Source organism: Thamnophis sirtalis, unplaced genomic scaffold, assembly GCF_051295495.1.
Source record: "Thamnophis sirtalis isolate CommonGarterSnake01/CBP01778 unplaced genomic scaffold, rThaSir2_p1.2 scaffold_10, whole genome shotgun sequence".
NCBI classification, from domain to species: domain Eukaryota; kingdom Metazoa; phylum Chordata; class Lepidosauria; order Squamata; family Natricidae; genus Thamnophis; species Thamnophis sirtalis.
This window is the reverse complement of record NW_028261390.1, coordinates 61,880,062-61,900,471: the sequence shown is the minus strand read 5'-3', so window position 1 is coordinate 61,900,471 and position 20,410 is coordinate 61,880,062. Positions and strand designations below refer to the sequence as shown.

At 41.0% G+C, this 20,410-nt stretch overlaps 1 protein-coding gene across 2 annotated transcripts in view; it reads right to left on the bottom strand.

Annotated features, from left to right (window-relative positions):
- DLC1 (DLC1 Rho GTPase activating protein) overlaps positions 1 to 20,410 on the bottom strand; it is a 275,133-nt gene that overhangs the window by 35,290 nt on the left and 219,433 nt on the right. For both annotated transcript variants that reach the window (XM_087724698.1, XM_087724697.1), the window contains 2 exons: positions 9,256 to 9,327; positions 1,573 to 1,654 (listed from right to left, as the gene is read on the bottom strand). In XM_087724698.1, coding sequence (XP_087580824.1) covers positions 1,573 to 1,654; positions 9,256 to 9,327 — 154 coding nt within the window. The remainder of the gene's footprint in view (positions 1 to 1,572; positions 1,655 to 9,255; positions 9,328 to 20,410) is intronic.

Genomic DNA, 20,410 nt, shown 5'->3' with positions numbered 1-20,410 from the left:
AATCAACCCAAAGGATACTTTCCTGATCTGCTTAAGTTAAGATACCACTTTCAGGTTAGTAACTTAAATTCTGGAAAAAGTTTCACATGATATCCAATGAACTTTGAGAATTTGTGACCTGACAAATGCGCGCCCGACAAATGCGTGCCGACAAAACGGCGACGTCTAAAGCACGCCCACTAAAGCGCGCCGACAAAAACACGCCCACAAAAGCGCAAATAGGGTTTTTAGGTTAGGATTAGGGTTGTTAACGTTGTTACCGTTGTTTTCGCATTGTTTTCGATGGCGCACTTTTGTCGGCGTGCATTTGCCAACGCGCTTTAGTGGGCGCGCTTTAGACATCACTGTTTTGTCGCGGCGGTTTTGTCAGCGCGCATTAGTCGGTGAACCTGAGAATTAGATCAACTATCCATTTTATAAAGCATTCATATAGAGATCTAGGAGAAAATGTTGTCCAAATTATGATTCTGGTCCACCCTCAATGGGTTGCATGAATCTCTAAAGAAATGGGAATGCTTGAAGGCCTGGGTTTTTTCCCCCCAGAATGCCATATATGAGCTCTACCTTGATGGATGGGCAGCTATCATAAACATTATCAGAATTCTTATGGATCTACTCAGAGTCAAGATGGGAAGACTTGGGATGGAAAGCTCAGGGCAAATAGCAGGATATTCTTGTTCCTGTGTCAGGATGGTTTATAATATGAAAGCATGCAACTCTATTGATGCATGTATGTTCATTTGGTGCACATGTGAAGAGCTGAAAAATACTCGTCTCATGACCAGCTCAGTGTCCCTGTGGCCACTGGATCAAAATTTGAGCACTTGGCAACCGGCCTGTATTTATATTTGCGATGTCCTGGAGTCATGGGATCCCCATTGGTGACCCTCCCAACTGGCTTCCAACAAGTCAATGGGGGGGGGGGGGGAGCTAGATTACTGTAAGGCAGCATTTCTCAATCTTGGCAACTTTAATTCTGGAAGTTGAAGTCCTCAGGTCTTAAAGTTGCTAAGGTTGAGAAACGCTGGTGTAAGGTAAAGGTAAAAGTAAAGGTTCCCCCCCCTCACACATGTGCTAGTCGTTCCCGGTTCTAGGAGGCGGTGCTCATCTCCATTTCAAAGCCGAAGAGCCAGCGCTGTGCGAAGACGTCTCCATGGTCATGTGGCCGGCACAACTAAACACCGAAGACGCATGGAACGCTGTTACCTTCCCACCAAAGGGGGTTCCTATTTTTTCTACTTGCATTTTTACATGCTTTCGAACTGCTAGGTTGACAGAAGCTGGGATAAGTAATGGGAGCTCACTCCATTATGCGGCGCTGGGATTCGAACTGCTGACCTTTCAGATCGACAAGCTTAGCGTCTTAGCCACTGAGCCCCTTAGATCAACATAACAACTACATAAAAATGTAATAACCACATAAAAAACACAAGGTTGGGGGTTTTTTTTGCCATGGTTATTAAGTGACTTATAGATTAGTGTAACAACCACATAATTCACTTAATGACTATGGCAAAAAGCCCCTTGTGTTCCTACCCGCAGGAGGTTTCTAAACCAGGTTTTCTTACTTACCTGCACAAGGCTTCAATGGCATCTTTGTCCAGGAAATCATGTTCTCTCTTCACTCCAGTGATGTCAATGGGAAAGATCAGGTCTGTGAAGATCAAGACAGATGAGAAATCAGGAAAAAAAAAAGTTCTTCCCATAGATAACTTCTTTCAAAGAAACCATCTCTCTCCTCCAAGATGCAAGTAATCAACTGTGACAATAAACATTTCCATCCTCTCGGGGTGAAACGTGCAGACGCTTTGAGGGGGGGAAACGAACGTCCCCATGTGTTACAGGAAGGAAAAGCCAGCGGGGAAGGTATATGGTAGGAAGCCAAATACAAAATAGCCTGAGCTGTGAAAAACCAATCTGGCCTTTAAAACAAATATTAACATTGTGAAGAAACCTTCCAGGAGTCCCTACGTACAACCGTTTAGGTAATGGATTTGAACTCCCAGCAATACCGAACAGCAAGAAAGCGGACATTTAAAAAAAAAAAAAAAAAACAAGGTTTATCAAGGCAAGAGACAAATAAATGTTTTAAATATAGTTATCCTTGACATACGACCACCTTGGAGCCCAGAGGTTAGGTAGCTGTTCTGACCCCTCCCTTGTCCCACACCAACACACACTCCGAGCCAAAGATAAGTTACGGCATTTAATTAACAGACAGAGAGGTCCTTGGCAGCAAACCGGCACAGACAAGCTTGGGCAGCAATCCAAGGCTTGGCAGCAATCCAGCCTGCCAAGCTCACAACAATATTCTCCAACATTCGTTCCTGCGTTGACTTCTGCAAAAGGGGTGTGTGCACAAGCAGTCCTTTTATAGTCTTGAGAGGAGCCTAATTACCACCAGATGAGTACAATTACCTCCTGTAACTGCGCAACTGTTTCTTACGCCTATTAGGTCTCCAGTGCCGGGCATCCAGGAACAACTCCCTTGGCTCCTCCCCACTGCTGACGTCCGGATCACACTCCCTTGTCTCCTCCCCACTGGTCCAAGGCTCAGGCGCCTCCTGGTGGCCAACCAGCCTCTCTGCGCCCTGCTCGGAGTCGGAACCCTGTCCAGGGTCCTCCACATCCTCCAGAGCCGACTCATAGGGCCCCTCGCTGTCGGAGTCTGGTGGCAGCTCCAACGGCTCCTGCTGGGCCACAACAGGTAGCTAAGTGAGAAATTTGCTGAGCGGTGTCGCATTTCACATCTTTTCTTGCCACATTGGCTAAGTGAATCTCTGCAGTTGTTAAATTAGTAACACGGTGGTTAAATGACTCTGGCCTTCCCATTGACTTTGCCTGCCAGAAGGTGACAAAAGATGGTCGAATGACCCCAGGACGCTGCAACCGTCATAAATACGAACCAGTCCTCCAGCTATACATCGCGTGACCACGGGAATGCTGCAACGGTCGTTAAGTGTGAAAAATGGTTGTAAATCTCTTTTTTCAGCGCTGTTGTAACTTTGAAAGGTCATTAAATGAACTGTTGTAAGCTGAGGACTACCTGTAGACCCATGGTGGCAAACTTATGACACCCGTGCCATAGGTGGCACATGGAAGCCTCTTTGTGGGCACGCAAGCTGTCGCTCAGCTCCACCATGCATGCGTATGCGCTGCCCACAGGCTGGCTGATTTTTAGGTGAGAGATGTGAGGGGGGGTATCACCTGTGGGGAGAGGGGGGGCTGCAGGTTCCCCCACACCCATTTTTTTTTGTTTCAGGAGGCCTCAGGGAGGCCTACTAGGCCCAAAATGGGGCGCGGATAGTGGTGGTGCAGCGGCCCACTTTTGGTCCCAGGAGGCTTCAGGGAGGCCTGCTAGGCCCAAAATGGGACGCGGGTGGTGGTGGTGGTGCAACGGCCCACTTTTGGTCCCAGGAGGCCTCAGGGAGGCCTGCTAGCCCCTAATGGGGCATCGGGGGAATCGTGCATGCATGCGTGGGGTATAGCGCAGGGATGTCACACGTGCATGCCCTGGGGTGGCAGGGCATGTAGGGGTGTCACACACGCATTGCATTATGGGCGTGGGCACGTGCACATAGATTTTCGGCACACGAAGACAAAAAGGTTAGCCACCACTGCTGGAGACTGATAGTAGCATCCGGAATCCATATCAACTGCTATAATAAGCTTTATGTCCTCTCTTGGGGCGGTAGATGCTGTGTTCTTGTGACCCATCAAGCAAAAGGCAGTCTACTAGCTGTGTGTGGTAATCCCACGTGGGTTTAGTTAAGGCTCTTCTTTGTGTTGCCTGCCCGGATTGCAAAAACAACGGGCTTGACAAACACCTGCTTGGCCACCACGCAAGGGTGTGTGTGTGTGCAAGCTCTCTTTGCTTTGTCAGTTGTGCAAACCTGTCTTAGGTAAACACTTGGGAGAGAGCAAGAGTGAAGCAACAACAGTCACAATCTGAAAAGAAGCCTGGAAATTTACCAGCAACCTGCGGTGCTAAATAGACAAGTAGGATTTTCCACCATCTGCAGATTCTCCGAGTGGCAAATGGCCCTTGATCCTGTATTCTACAGAACTGACAACAGCTCTAAATCGTAGATTACAGATGTGTATTTGTATCCCATCGCAGCTTCCCTAGCTTTCCTCCAGGAGCTTGAGGCAGTTGGCAAAGCTCTCCCCTAGCAACTTTGCCTGTTAAGTTAAACTGACACAACGATGGCTGGAAGGTTCAACAAACAATAAAACACCTGAACCCTGTTACCAGCATTTATGCTCCTTCGTGAACGTGTCTCATTTACTGTCGCCACATGCCAAGACCTGGATTACTGCACAATCTGCCTTTTATCAAAGCCAGATGGAACATGAGCCCATGTCAAAAGCTTAATGAACGTCCTTGTTTTGCTGCCCTTCCTTATGGAAATTCATGAGTTACTTTGACATTACTATTGTCATGCTTTATTCTTTAAAAACAGCCCTAAGACGTATGTCCTGCTTAAGTGCTTTATAGCCTTCGCTACATATCTCCCCCAACAAGCGGAGTCCTCATTTTACCGGCTTTGGAAGGATGGAAGGCTGAGTCAACCTTAAGCTGGTCAGAATCGAACTGCTGGCGGTTGGAAGAATTAGTCTACAATATTGCATCCTAACCACTGAGCCTACATTGGCTCATATCTTGGTTTTCCTATCTTGACATATGGAAAACTAGTTTCCCTACCTTGGTATCCTCCAGATGAGTGGGAACTACACATTCTCCTCAACTCACCAATTGCCATATTGACTAAAAAAAAACATTGGAGTTCTTAATCTCCTTACATTTTGCTCTTTAGTACCGATGGCTGCCACAGGCACTTGGCTTCTATCATGGCATCGGAGGAAGATTCTTATTTGCAGAAATTATGAAAAACAGCAAAAGGTTTCAGCTTGTTTTGAAGGAAAACTTCCTAGAAATTTTGGCAAGAGCAATGAAATCAAAGCCAAATATAGAACATTGGGGAGGGCGGAGGGGGGAGAGGTAGATAGACAATAGCTAGAGCTATCCTGCTGAGATATTTGATATTAATGTTATTATTACTTTAATTTTCTAAAATAGACCCTCCTTGGTTTGGTCTCTGGCCCAAATCTAAAGAATATAATAGGCGGAAGCTCAGTTCTTAAACAGATAAACAGAAGAGTTGCCAAGTGTTGTCTCTGTGAGTGCCATTATTCTCTACGATTGCCAATGCAGCTGTGAGTTAAAGCCTTAAATCAATCATTTCTTAAGAACACTCTGCTTAGCTCTGCTAAGTTGTCCAACAGTAAATAATGAAACATCTCTATTCAGTTCACCAAACAGCTGTGATGAGATGCTGATCCCGAAGTTTCTCTCCGACTACAATAAAACGTCCGAACTCTGCTGTAGATTTTTAGGCTAAAGACAACGAAAAGCTTTCTGAGTCACACCGACGTTAACCAACACTAGCACAGTTTTAAAAATATTTTATCTCTTGTTAAATCTTGCATCCTCCGGCAAGTACAGTATAACTCACCCTGAACATCCTAGCTGTAAATTCTCAATAGAAATCCACCTCCAAATTTCTATATTCAGGCTTTTAACAGTCTTACCAGGTCAATAAACAAATATCTAAATGTCGCAACATTTAAAGAAGTTTTAACAGCAAGAAGCGTTACAACAGCCAGGAAGAATTATTTGTAACAAAAGAGTTGAGTATATAGGGATGGAGGGAAAAACAAATTACCTATGATTTTATTTTCAAACTTAAATCTTAGAAATGTTTTAAGGTGCAGGTTTGCAAGATAATCCAGAATTAAACTAGGAAATGAATTTTTAAAAGATTGCAGTTACATATAAAAAAGTTAATTAGCATAGAATAGAATTGTGACAGAACTGGAAACTCAATCCATAGTTTCAGCCTCTGGCCTCCCAATTTCCCCCGTTCTTTTTGTATCTGCACAATAATTCTTAAACCAGCTTCTCCACACACAGAAAATGACCCACTCCAGAAAGCTTGAAGGAAAAACTACACTTGAATGTAAAAAAAATAATGACCTTCTCATTCTTAAGCATCAGCAGTTTTATATGATTAATTATTGGGAAAGAGGAGGACTTAAGCCTTTATTGGCCTCCAATCCTTGTCTTACAACTTCTGGGATTCCTGGTTGTGAATTCAATCCTTGCCTTAGAATAAGGGTAGATTTCCCCCCCCCCCCCCAAATGAGAAATCACAGTTATTTAAAAATTTAAAAAATAAACTGGCCACTCATGAACCATGACGTAACTCAAATGGAGAAGAACTAAACATTCTCAAATCTAGTTTTGGTGTACCACTTCTTTTTAATATTTAGAATAGCTGATAACCCGGCGTTGCCCAGGTATTTATTTATAGGGGCAAAATGTCAGGACCATACTTAATTTCTAATATTGGATTTCCCCCCTTACTAGAGAGAACCCCCTTGTGGAGTACCGTGAAACCATTACCATGGCAACTCCACTGCACTGTACAGTAGAAGCCATTTTAAGGCACAACAGGCTGTATGTTAACAGAACACCCCCCCCCCCACGAGGGATTTTAGGGGTGTCTTACCCCCACAATATTTTTTTCCGAGAGAGTAAGTCAGCTGTGTACCAAGTTTGGTTGAAATTGCTGGAGGCAATCCCGAGATCTGCTAGACCATACATATACACACATATATATACATGTAAGTACAGGTAGTTCTCGAATTACAACAGTTCATTTAGTGATTGTTCAAACTTATAATGCCTCTGAAAAAAAAACTTATGAACATTTTTCGCACTTACAATTGTTGCAGTATCCCCATGGGTACGTGATCAAAATTCATATGGTTCATATTTATGACAGTTGCAGTGTCTTGGGGGGGGGAGGGTGTCATGTGGTCATATTTTGTGACTTTGAGATAAGCAGAGTCAATGGGGAAACTAGATTCACTTAACAACTGTGTTGCTAACTTAACAACTGCAGTGATTCATTTAACAACTGTGGAAAGGAAGGTTGTAAAATGGGGCAAACTGCACTTAACAAATGTCTCACCTAACAACAGAAATTTGGGGCTCAATTGTGGTTGTATGTCAAGGATTGCCTATCATATTTGGGAGTCTATTTCATTTACCCAAAAAAGAGGAACACTTTACTGTTAGCATCCAGCAATGCTGCAGTCTGTCTGCCAGTCTAAATACCAAACATTGTCTGAGTTTGAATATATACTTTTTCTCAGGCAAGGAGTTTGCCATGTATACTCGGGAGTTTCCTTCCATCCCTTCCCACCAGACAGAGAAAAAGTTTTATTCTTTTTTAAAAAGGCAAAGGGAGATTTTTTAGGGACCTGCAGCAAGAGATTATACTGAGCCTAAGCTGAGAAAAAAATGAGCAGTACCATTTTCCTTCAGATCCAATAAAAAGCTGGAGTTTGTAAGGTGATTAGATTGCTAGGGGAACTGACTTGAATTCTCCCACAGATTATGTCTAAGAAAATGTTTTCAAAACTATTTTTGTTGTTATTTTGTCATGCAATATTGTCTTTGGGTTTTTAACTTTGTGTGCCTTTCAGAGTCACTCATGTGAGATGGGTGACTATATAAATGTAAATAAATCTATACATTGAAATATAAGTAAGTAAGTAATAAGTGTTGCTAAAGAACTTTTATCTTTTACTAGCCGATAACCTGGGGTTGCCGGGGCATTAATTTAAAGGGGGAAAATGTCCGGACCAAACATAATTTCTAATATTGGATTTTTCCCCTTATCAGAGGGAGCCCCCTTGTGGAGTACTGTGAAGCTGTTACCATGGCAACTCCACTGCGCTGTACAGTAGAAGCCATTTTATGACAGTACAGTAAAAGCCATTTTAAGACACAATGAGCTGTATCTTCACAGAACACCCTCTCCCGAGGAGTGTTAGGGGTGTCTTACCCCCACAGTATTTTGTTTTCGAGAGAATAAGACATCTGTGTACCAAGTTTGGTTGAAATTGCTTGAGGTGTTCCAGAGTTATGCTGGAATATACACACACCATTTTATTTATTTATTATTTATATATTCGTAGATTTTCACGGGTGTAGGTATGCTGGTCTTGTTGTATTCGGGTCTTTTCCCGTGTAAGATTGAGACTGTCTTGGCAACATTTCAGCACTGAAACGTTGCCAAAACAATCTCAATCTTACACGGGAAAAGACCTGAATACAACAAGACCAGCGCACGTGCGCACACACACACACACATATATATACATATACATACACACACACATTTTATTTATACATATACATATATACGTATATACATATATACATACACATATGGGTCCTCATTTTACCCACCTCGGAAGGATGGAAGGCTGAGTCAACCTTGAGCCGGTGAGATATGAACTGCCGAACTGCAGATAGCAGTCAGCTGAAGTGGCCTGCAGTACTGCACTCTACCCACTGCAGGCCACTTCAGCTGACTGCTATCTGCAGTTCGGCAGTTCATATCTCACCGTTGCCAAGGTGACTGGGATAAAAGCATTTTTTTAAATCCAGAAAATTAAGGCATTAATGTTAAGAAGGCCATAATCTGGATAGCCATTTTCCTGGAATGGTCTCCTGCTTGAACAGAGGGTTGGATTAGAGAATGGGTGTCAAACTCAGGTTGTCATAGCGGCATCACGTGATGTATCAGGACTTTCCCCGCCCTTCGCTAAACCGGGCGTGGGCAGCATGTGACACATCTGGCCTGCCGGACAGGTGTTTGACAACCCCTGGGCTAGAGGATCTCTAAATCTCTTCGAACCTTATTATTCAATGGAACAAGAGGTACTGCAAAATCAGTCACTGAAGATTCTGTATAAGACAACCTCAACAGTAGTTGGAAACATCCTGTATAACTGATTTCATGGTCTAATAATCTATCTCGTGTTATTGTCATTTTGCTGCTGACTTTTGGCAGCATAATCTGGGTAAGCTTTGGAGTTGTAAAAAGTCCTTACTTAGGACAAATGAACAACATGAATTAAGATACCACTGTATTGTTCCAAAATAATCCCAAAATCTTTCAACTGATTGCCTTATCAGCAGCATTGAAGTCTGTCACCTAACACAACAGGATGTTAATTTTGTCGAATACACAGAGATCATAGATGGAAGTTGACATTGATACCATTATTTTCTAACTTGTTCTACAATTATGATCTTTTCTATGTAAAGTAGCAATGATACAATCGTACTGTTATTAAGAATATCATTATAGAGCCGTGAATTGCATTGTTACCTACCTTCATAAAGTTGAACATACTGGGGGAATCCTGCTGCTTGCAGCCAATCACATGCTTCTTTCGCTTCAATCTCTGAAAAAGAAAAAAAAAACACAATTCCAAATTGGTAATGGTGAAAGCAAACTTTTTTTAAAAAAAATCTTAAAACATTACATGTAGAAAATGTGTACATATAATAATAGCTATAGACTTAGATTTATATATAACACCGAAGTGCTCTCTGAGAGATTTGCATTTTCAAAATATTGCCCCAACAATCTGGGTCCTCACTTTACCAACCTCAGAAGGATGAAAGGTTGAGTCAACTGAGACAAGTCGGAATCGAACTCCTGGCTGTGGGCAGAGTTAGCTCCCAATACTTCATTCTAACCATTGTGCCACCGGGGCTCCTATATAGCATCATGGTTTGGACTGAAATGCAACTTATTATCCAAGTGTAATTATTTTAACTTTTGATTACACTTCTGCTTCCACTGCTTTATAGACTGACCTAATTCTACTACTCCGTGACCAAGTAAAATTAAGCTAAGCTTTGCAACGTTCTTCATATTAAATAGCTACAACCCAATCAGGAGCAAATTGATGAGCGTGGTGCTTTTGCGGCAAGAGAAGCTTCTCAAGCACCACCTTCTCATTTTACAGATAGTCCTTGACTTACGACCATTCATTTAGTGACCATTTGAAGTTACAAAGGAACTTAAGAAATGACTTGCGACCATTTTCAGTTATGACTCTTGCAGCATTTCCATGGTCAAACGATCAAAATTCGGAACCTCGGCAACTGGCCTGTATTTATGATAGTTGTAATGGCCCTGGGTCATATGATCACCTTTTGTGAACTTCAGACAAAGTAAATGAGGAAGTCAGATCCACTAAACAGCCGTGTCAGTAACTTTACAACTGCAGTGATTCACTTATCTGTTGGAAGAAAGGTCATAAAATGGGGCAAAAATCTCTTAACAATTATCTTGCTTAGCAATGGAATATTTGGAAACAATTGTGGTTGCAAATTAAGGATGACCTGTATTTGTTATATATACTTTAATCTGCCCAATAACAGGCCATTCTCTCTTAGATTTCAATGTAATGCGACTTCACATGTATACTGTTTCTCTTTAATTTCTCTGTAAAAATAGGACAAGTTGAGTACACTGACATACAGTGGAAATACACCAAGGGGAGGAGGAGTGGGATAGAAGAAAGATGGGTAGAGGGGGACGGGAGAGAGGATGGGAGGGAGGGTGAGAAGGAAGGGAGGGAGTGGATCGGGAGAGAGGAGTGGTAGAGGGGGAGGGGAAGTAGGGTAGAGGGGAATGATGGAGGGAAGATAGAAAGTTGGAGGGGGGTGGAAGAAAGAGGTGTATGGAGAGTGGAAGAGGTATATTGGGTTTCTATTTATTAGGGTATTGTTGACAAGAGGAATTGCTGTGATTATTGTTTAATGTTGTATGGCCCCGGCTATGCACAGTATATATGTGAGTGTATGAAAATGAAAAAAATGGAAAATAAAAACCTTTTAATACTGAACAGGCCATTCTCTGAAAATACTGAAAATCAGAACGAAGGATATTAAAGCACATAGGAGTAATGTACGAAGTACACAAAACTCACCGGAACAGAGTAGTTACATAAAACAATAAAACAGATTATAAAAAGCATCCAAAACGGAAGAAAGAACAGCATCTGACTAGCACTAAGGAGAAAGCAATATCTGCCTTGGAACTGTATTTTTTTTTTTAAGGTGCTTCCAAAGAGAAGAAATCTTCCATGGAAATGTCTGAGACAAATTGCTTCCTTTTAAATGCAAAACTCAACAAATGTGTCTGTGCTTTTCGAAAGTAATGCCTTATCAAAGAATCTTTCCAACCATTCATGAGTATTGCTTAGCAATTGATGTTTCTTTGAGACGCAACAATCTACTTGCAAACTGAAATACTGCCTCTAATTAAAAAGGTAACACCCACTTTTTATAGCGGGTAAATAACACTAACCGACTCTGATCCTTAGAACAACTAAGGCATTATGTTACATTCAATCAAGAATGTGTTTACTATTCGGGTTAACAGTAAAAAGAGAGTTATGCAGCACCACAACATTTAAGAATTATTCCATCCACATCCACAGTTGCTTCAACTGTGCTTTTCCCTTGTTCAGAATACTGCTTGGTACAAGGGGCCAGGAGAAAGGGAACATGTACAAATCTTTGACTTTCATTCTTGGTTTTCTTATCAAGCGTGCCAACACTGCTAAATTATTTGGGTAGTGATCCCAGAATACAGATTGAGGTTGGCTGGAAAGCTAAAAAATAGGTATTACTCGAAGAGATTTAAAAGCTCTTTCTAAAGCCTCACATTTCCAAGCTGGAGTGAAAATGTACATTTACTTTCAACCTGAGAACATAGTATATGCATTGACAGAAGAAGGTAATGACAAATAGCCTTTATATTAGACTTGTCTACGAAGTCAAGAGGAGCGGAGCTAAATTTGAAGAATAGATAGATCTTCTGGTTAGTCTTCAAAAAGCTGTGTGGAAGTTGATTATTGAAGATGTAGGTGTCCATCCTTAACCCTAACTTTGCCCTCAGACTCAATATAGGCTAAAAAAGGGGAATTGCAAGGATTTCAACCCCTAAGGATATTCCTGGATCTTCAGGTGGCTTTCTGACTGCTTATTCCTTGTTCTGAGTAACTAGTAGACCAACTTTTGTATAATTGCTTCATTCTTACTCCCTTTTCTTCATGCTATTTGCATAGCTGAGGACAAACTGGGCACCTGAGGCCAAAGAATTGAATCAAGATTTTTTTCAGGTCCCGGAAAGAATTTGGTGACAGGATTCATCCAATGAGCAGCTATGCAAACCAATGGATAGTTAAAATAATTCCTCAGCAGGATGTTACCATCCCATTCAAGGCTTTTCTTCTTCTTAATGACAGCTCAATTTTTTTTTTCTGCCATCAAGATTTTAGCTGATTGAATAGTTATGGCCAACGGTAAATTTTTACTGTTTATTTAGCCTTGCCCATATCTAATCTTTTTAAAGACTAGGATAGGAAACCTCAGAAACAACTCAACTGTTTTGAGAGCCACTGCAATCCAAGGTGATTGCAATTATGACACACAAGGCAATTAAAAAAAAAAGTTAGTTACAGCACAGTTTTGTTGTTTTATCATTCATTCATTCAGGCTGCAATATTAGGTTTCATTCATTCTGTTATATTTTATGCTAGCTATATATATTTGTGTGTAATCTCTCTCTCTCATACACATACTTTGCAATCATTCTATTTCAGAATACTGCAGAATCAACTCAACAAAGCACCTTGCTCTCTTCCATGTACATCGACATCAAACTTGGTAGAACCTGCTAAATTTCATACTACCATCTTGAGGTGCACCAATTTAACACTGTATAGGACAGTGATGGTTAACCTTTTTGGCGCTGAGGGCTGAAAGCGAGCGTGTACCCATAATGCAATGAGTGCATCCTGCCCCCACGCATGTATGCGCAACCCCCACACGTGTGCCCCGCCCCCTGCAAAACGTGTATTTTGAATCAAGCTTGACTTGAACAGGCTAATTAAATGCATCTAACATATAAAACGTAATTATTCACACATAAAGGGCTGACTCAGAAATCTTGGGAGTTGAGGTCCACAAGTCATAAAGGGGTCATCATTCCCCGCTCCTGATATAGATAAACCTAGGTAATTAAAGGAAATTCTAAACCATAATGTCTTTGCTTTTCCACGCTTCGGCCTAAATAATACTAATTATTACTGGCCTATAGAAAATCCGCTCAATAGCAACAGAGAGCAATGAAGTAAAGAGAAGGAAGATCAAGTTTTTTTCAGCCTGCTTCTATGCTACTTGCTATTTCCTTCCCCTTTACAGATAAAAAAGACAAATAAATAGTTCAGGTATCTGGCTGTCTATTTCTACCCTTAGACTGTGACTGAACAACCTCAGAAGAGATCAGACATAGTTGTGGACAATCAAATGTGACTTTATCTTGTACTATCTGTTAACCTGATGTTGCCCGGATATTTGTTTATCCCAATCCTGTATTAGACATTCATAAATGTCTCAGCCAAACGTAATTTCTAACGTTGGATTTTTCCCCTTACCAGAGGGAGCCCCCTTGTGGAGTACTGTGAAGCCGTTACCACGGCAACTCCACTGTGCTGTACAGCAGAAGCCATTTTATGGCACAACAGGCTGTATCTTAACAGAACACCCCCACAGGGGTATTAGGGGTGTGTTACCCCCTCAGTATTTGTTTCCAGAGAGTAAGTCATCTGTGTACCAAGTTTGATTGAAAACACACACACCTGGGTGTGGTGATAACCAGAGGCCTAGAGGGTTATGTAACTGCTTCCTCTGCCTCAGTCCACAGGAAAGAATCTCCTTTGACGGGATCTGCTTCATTTGCAAAGGACAGGCATGATTTCCCCAAAGAGATCTCTTAAGACTGCACTGCATTCATCCTTCACATCTGCAGTATCCATAAACATTAGTCCTCTGAGCTGATGTTATTTGATTTAAGAAAAAACCCCATCATGTACTAAAAGTAAAGATGTGTTTACCATTACACTGAGCCTGGTTGCTACACTGCAAACTCAAGAGTGCAAGAAAATATTGTGCATTTCATTCATTCATTCAATTCAGTGATCACCCTACTCCAGATACTTTGCCGATCAGTTTTGTCCGTATTTAAATGGAGTCAGAATTGTGAATCTATCTCCGACCTTTAAGCAGTTAGGTTATGTCAGACAATACTAAGCAGTGGTGGGATTCAAATAATTTAACAACTGGTTCACTGCCCTAATGACTGGGTGGGTGGGTGTGGCCAGGGGTGTGAGAGGCAACCCTGCCCCCCCTTTTGAGCCTAGTAGGTGCCCCTGCAACCTCGTGGGGCCATGGGAAGGGGGCGCCACATACCCCTCATGCCCCGTTTTGGGTCTAGTAGGCCTCAATATTCCCTCCCTTATATGCTTCAGAATAGCTAATTTTGGGAAACCCTGAATGGGCAAGAAACAGCTATCTTGGCTCCCTCAGAAGTGGCCTATGCCAGGGGTTCACATCTTCTTCTGAACCAAAAAGACAAAAGGTTGATCAATAAGGGGCATAACAGCAGCCCAAGTTAAAAAATAAATAAATTCACCCATATATAATTGTGCTACAGAGGCTGACAATACAATCTCAATAATCAGAATTCATTTTCCCCCCGTTTCATTACATCCACAATTTTTGCTGTTTTCTTCACTCTGGCCAACTGTGATGTTGATTGAGATTCTGCGTAAACTTTGCCTAATTCAATGATTAAGTCAAACTAGTCCACTGATGTATTAAATAACTTATTTTCCTTTCTGTCCTGCCAAGCATCATTACACACATTTCCCCTAGCAAGCAGAGCACAGCACTTTCCAGGAATAAAATACACTTTCTAGAAAGCATGCTTCAGTAGCAAAAAAATAAAAACAAAAGAATGTTGCCAAAAATAACGGGAGCATCTCTGAATGATATAATCATGTGATACGGGGAGAGATGAAACAATAGAAAATAGCATTTTGTAAGCTACAAATGCGGGAGTTGTAGCAGAGACTTCCGGGATGTCTGTCTCATTGGGATTGAAGGCAAAGAAAGTGGAATAGAATTCTCATATATGAAGTGTATTGGTAGTTTAAAGCAAAGAAAGCTTCCATCATAAAAAGAATCGTGTTTCCTTGAAAATCTACTGTACTGATGAAAAAAAGTTCAGCTAACAAACGTGTCATCATGCTATCAAAATTTGAGCACCTGGCAATTAACATGTACAGGTAGTCCTCGACTTAGAATAGTCCACTTAGTGACCATTCAAAGTTACAACAGCACTGGGAAAAGTAAGTTACGACCATTTTTCACACTTACGACCATTGCAACACTCCCATGGTCATGTGATCAAAATTCAAATGGTTGGCAACTGACTCATCATATTTATGACTGTTGCCGTGTCCCGGGAATCACGTGATCAGCTTTTGCGACCTTCAGACAAGCAAAAGCCAGATTCACTTAACAACTGGCTTACGGATTTAAGAACTGCAAGTGATTTACTTAACAACCGCGGCAAGAAAGGTCGTTAAAAAGAAAGCGGCGAAATTCACTTAACGAATTTCTCCACTTAGCAGCAGAAATGTTGGGCTCATTGTGAGGACTGTCCGTATTTACGACGGTTGTAGCATCCCAGAGTTATGTGATCACTATTTGAAATTTTCCTAACCAGTTTTCTGATAAGCAGTCAATTGGGAAAGCTGGATTTACTTAATGACCGCTTGACTTATTTAATAAATGCAGTGATTTGCTTAGCAACTGTGGCAAAAAAGGTTGTAAAATCAGGTGCGACACACTTAACTACTTTGCTTAACGATGAAAAAATTCTGGTCCCAATTGTGTTATAAGTTGAAGACTTCCTGTCCACCCTTCTTCACAATCCTGTCTAAAGTGTGTAATCTTTTTCCTAGTTATTCTGTCCTTTCTTGCTCTTTATGTGTCAATTGTACGCTAGTAATTGTTTACAGAATCCTTCAGAGAAAGCAATTATTCAAGCACTGGAAGCTCTTTTGATATGACTTAAGAGACTGACTCATGCAATCACAATCACATCTGAAAGCCAACCTCAGAACAATCATTACAGAGCAGCTAACACAGTGCATGGAATTATACTTATTACATCACACCATTTACAGCAAGTTGTAGAATTACATGAAGTCAACAGCTAAATAATATAGGTACCTCAACTAGTCATGAAGTTGCCACAAAGATAAACTGCATTTGTACGTCAATCGATATCATCATGAAGTCAGATTGTACTATGCCGTTTCTCCACCCCCCCCAGATACCTATGTGTTATAAACAATTCTGGAGAAGAACTCACACAAGGATCATAAACTTCCTTAGCATTGTCTGATTTTTGAGAACAAACTTTTACAATCATTTGATGGAACCAACTTGAGAGCTAAGAGTTTGAAGGAAGAATGAGTAGAGTTATTTAATACTGAGCACATTGGGTGGGTCGAGTAGTTATTGAGGCAAGGCAAGGCTTAACAAGCTAACCATTTATTTCTAACAGCAATAACAGTAACAACCAATCAGGAGCTCAGTATTCAACAAGAGTCATTAAGAAAGCAAGATCCCTTTTGTAGGACTGAGGTTAAAGGTAAAGGTTCCCCTCGCACAGATGCGCTAGTCATTCCCGACTCTAGGAGGAGGTACTCATCTCCGTTTCAAAGCTGAAGAGCCAGCGCTGTCCAAAGACATCTCCATGGTCATGGTCATGATTAAACGCTAAAGGTGCACTGTTACCTTCCCACCAAAGGTGGTTCCTATTTTTCTACTTGCATTTTTACATGCTTTCGAACTGCTAGGTTGGCAGAAGCTGGGACAAGTAATGGGAGCTGACTCCGTTACTGCGGTACTAGGAATTCGAACTGCCGACCTTTCTGATCGACAAGTTCAGTGCCTTAGCCACCACATGCCTTAGGACCTTGGTTAGAACGATTGAAAAACCAAAGATGGGCAGGGATATCACAATGAGATCAGAAGTTAAGAAATAAAAAATACATGGAAAACACTGAATGCCAGAACAAGAAGCTGAATATGGAAGATTCTGGAAAGCAATTCCAACTACTTGACAAGCAACACACATAAACAGTGCATGAATTGAAAGAGGGCTTAGCAAATTGGCATCTCTAAAATGCTTTGAATATTAATCTGCCTCCATGACAGCTAATTTGCTCAATAGTAAAGGATTATGGCAATTGTCCAAAATATCAGCAAAACAACAGACTCCATTTCTCCCTCTTCTTCTTGAATTTTGTCAATATTTTAAAAGTGTCAGAAGTTTTGTACATTGAGGGAATAAGGAACCAGGAAAGGAACCTGATCTTCTAAGAAGTCAAGGAACAGGAGCTAAAAATGAGAACAACTAAAACCATTGGGTAATTCTAGGAATACAATGATTTGACTGTGTTCTGTTGTCCCAACATAAACATAGCAATATGAATTCAGACATATTTTTTCGAACAAAACTTGGCTCTTCACTCTTACTAAAAATTGAATTGCCAAACCAATTGTCTCTCAAATTTACTACAAAAAAACAGATCAGAAACAAAGCTTAGATTCTCCATACTGATAAATATATTAGTTATGACTTTTGGAAAGAAACCACTGACTTGGCATTGATTCTCTTTCTCTCTCTCTCTCTATAGGAATATATAAAAAATTAGTAACATGGTTGTTAAGTGAATTTGGCTTCCCCAATGACTTTGCTTGTCAGAAGGTCACAGAAGGTGATCATATGACTCCAAGACACTGCAACCATCATAAATACAGGCCAGTTGTATGTTTAAAGGAGTCAGAAATCTTATTTGTGCCCTGTTTCCCTGAAACTAAGGCCTCCCCGGATAATAAGCCCAATCGGGATTATGAGCGCATGCGCTAAAACAAGCCCGCCCTGAAACTTTTACAACACTGCAGCAGCCATGAGGTGACCATGCTCGCTGCCTCCTGCACCTCGAAAATAATAAGCCCTCCCCGAAAATAAGGCCAAGCGCTTATTTCGGTGGTCAAAAGAAAATAAGACCCTGTCTTATTTTCGGGGAAACACCGTGCCTTCCTGTTTTTATTACTAAAAAAAAATCTAGTCTCTATTAAGTAGTATAAACAGTAGTTTCCCTTGCTATAAATGTCCCTGAATACACAGAGGTTAATCAAGCACCAACTAGGATCATGTCCACCAGCTGAGTTTCAACGAACATTAGCAGACTTAAGATAAAATCATATTGAGCAAATTTCATAGACAGCATTCATGACACTTCATAAAGAATGTATTGGGCCAAGTCCCAAGGATTCAAATGTTGCATTTATTATAAGACTAAACACAAAATACTGTCATCACAGCTACTTTCACTGAAAGCATGTAGACTTTCAAGATGACTAAGATACATGGCAAGCTGTCAGATTCTCAGTCAGCAAGTTAAGGGAAGGGGACAGTCTATAACTTGCAAAAGGTTAGGCAGAATCACTCCTTATACCCTTCTGTACAGGATAAATTTCTCAGGAGATTCAGGCCCTCAGAGACCAGACAAACAATACAAAATATGTATACAATTATAATACTTTGTTTTGAGAACTTCTCTAGATATTTTTTGCTTTATAAGTATGAGAATAATTTTATAAAGTGGGCTTTCTTAACCTGGAGTGCCAGAATTTTGGGCTACACCAGGGGTAGTCAACCTTTTTATATCTACCGCCCACTTTTGTATCTCTGTTAGTAGTAAAATTTTCTAACCGCCCCCCAGTTCCACAGTAATGGTGATTTATAAAGTAAGGAAGTAACTTTACTTTATAAAATGTATAAAGCAGACCCCTCTCGCCCACCATGAAAGCTGGAAAGCCCACTAGTAGGGACCAGGTTGACTACCTCTGGACTACACCCTCAAGAATTTAAAGACAGTAAATTATAGTTCAGCCTCTTCCATCCCTACCTGGATTAATCATTACATCAATCAATCCAGTGTTCCTAATCAAGTTACAATCAAGGCTCAAATTGTTGCTATTGCTATATCACATCACATCTACTCCAGAGGTGGGTTTCTGCCGGTTCGTCCCAGATTGGTTTTCCCAAAAATAATACCTTCCCGAAAATAAGGCCAAGCACTTATTTCGAGCGTCAAAAGAAAATAAGACCCGGTCTTATTTTTGGGGAAATATGGTATAGTAATTCTACTTCGAAAGGTACAAATTATCTTATTTCATTATTGCTGGAAATATGAAATTTCCCAAAGGATGAGAGAACACATCAAAAATTATATGTGTAAAGTTGACTTAAATAGCATTAAGCATTAGCACTAATCTACCGGTTCTTCCTGCTGGAAAAAGAGCAGCCTTCACATTCCTTAATATTTATCAGCCATAGAATCAAAAATAAACAGTCAGGTTGACATTCTTCACCACATAGATTTATTTTAGTTCACTGCAACCCTGGGAGCACAAAAAATAAGGTAAAAAAATGACTGGAATTGAGATTAATTGGCCCAAACTAAACACTCAATTCATGAATTCTAAGCTTTAAAATATCTAGCAAATCATGAATGCTCAGCAAATATTATTTGGGTCTGTGTGTGTATAAATACATAATGCAGAGCTGCCACAACTCACAGAAACAGTTGACTGGGAATGAAAGTTTTTCTAGGCATGATAGCAAAACATTGCACAATCTCCGAGGTATGCTTAAGAGATAACTTGAATGTTCACAGAAAAATTCAGGCTGGCCTGTTGCGAGCTGGCGGAATAACCTCTTCTTGATGATTTCTTGCTTGATGACCAAGATGATTGTAAATTGTACTATTACAGAAAGAAAACAGATTAAGGAAAAGCTTCCTTCCGTGGCTACCCAAGAAAAGGTTAGGAAACTTTTTCGAACGGAGCCAGCACTTCTGTATCTTACTGTGTGTAATTATCTAGCCCAAACGCCCATGTGGAAAGCCAAAGCAAAGATGGCAAGATTCAATCAACAGAGACTTGAAAAATGCCCAGTTAAGACCTGGATGTTTGATCACTCAAAACGGCGCCTCATGATCCAAAAAGTCAATGCCGCCTCTGCAGAAAAAAACGCTAGTATAATGATGACGACTCTGTGTAATTATCTGCTGATCTCACCTGAATTAAACAAGGAAAGTGACACGGTCACAATTACTTGGTTTCTTATAATCGCCCTTTACAATTGTCCCAATAAACTGAAGCGGCCAACCTGAGGGTCCCCATAGGATGTAGTTCTTGGGCCCTCTTCAAAATTTATTAGTTCTGAAAACGGATAGCTTTTCTTACCCGAGATGGCGCAGTGGTTAGGGTGCAGTACTGCAGGCCATTTCAGCTGACTGTTATCTGCAGTTCAGCGGTTCAAATCTCACCGGCTCAAAGTTGACTGAGCCTTCCATCCTTCCGAGGTGGGTGAAACGTGGACCCAGACTGTGGGGGCCGATATGCTGACTCTGTAAACCTCTTAAGAGAGGGCTGAAAGCCCAATGAAGCGGTATATAAGTCTAACTGCTATTGCTATTGCTATTCTTATGTTAAGGAAACCTACAATCATCCTAATACCTAGTATAATCTTGGTGA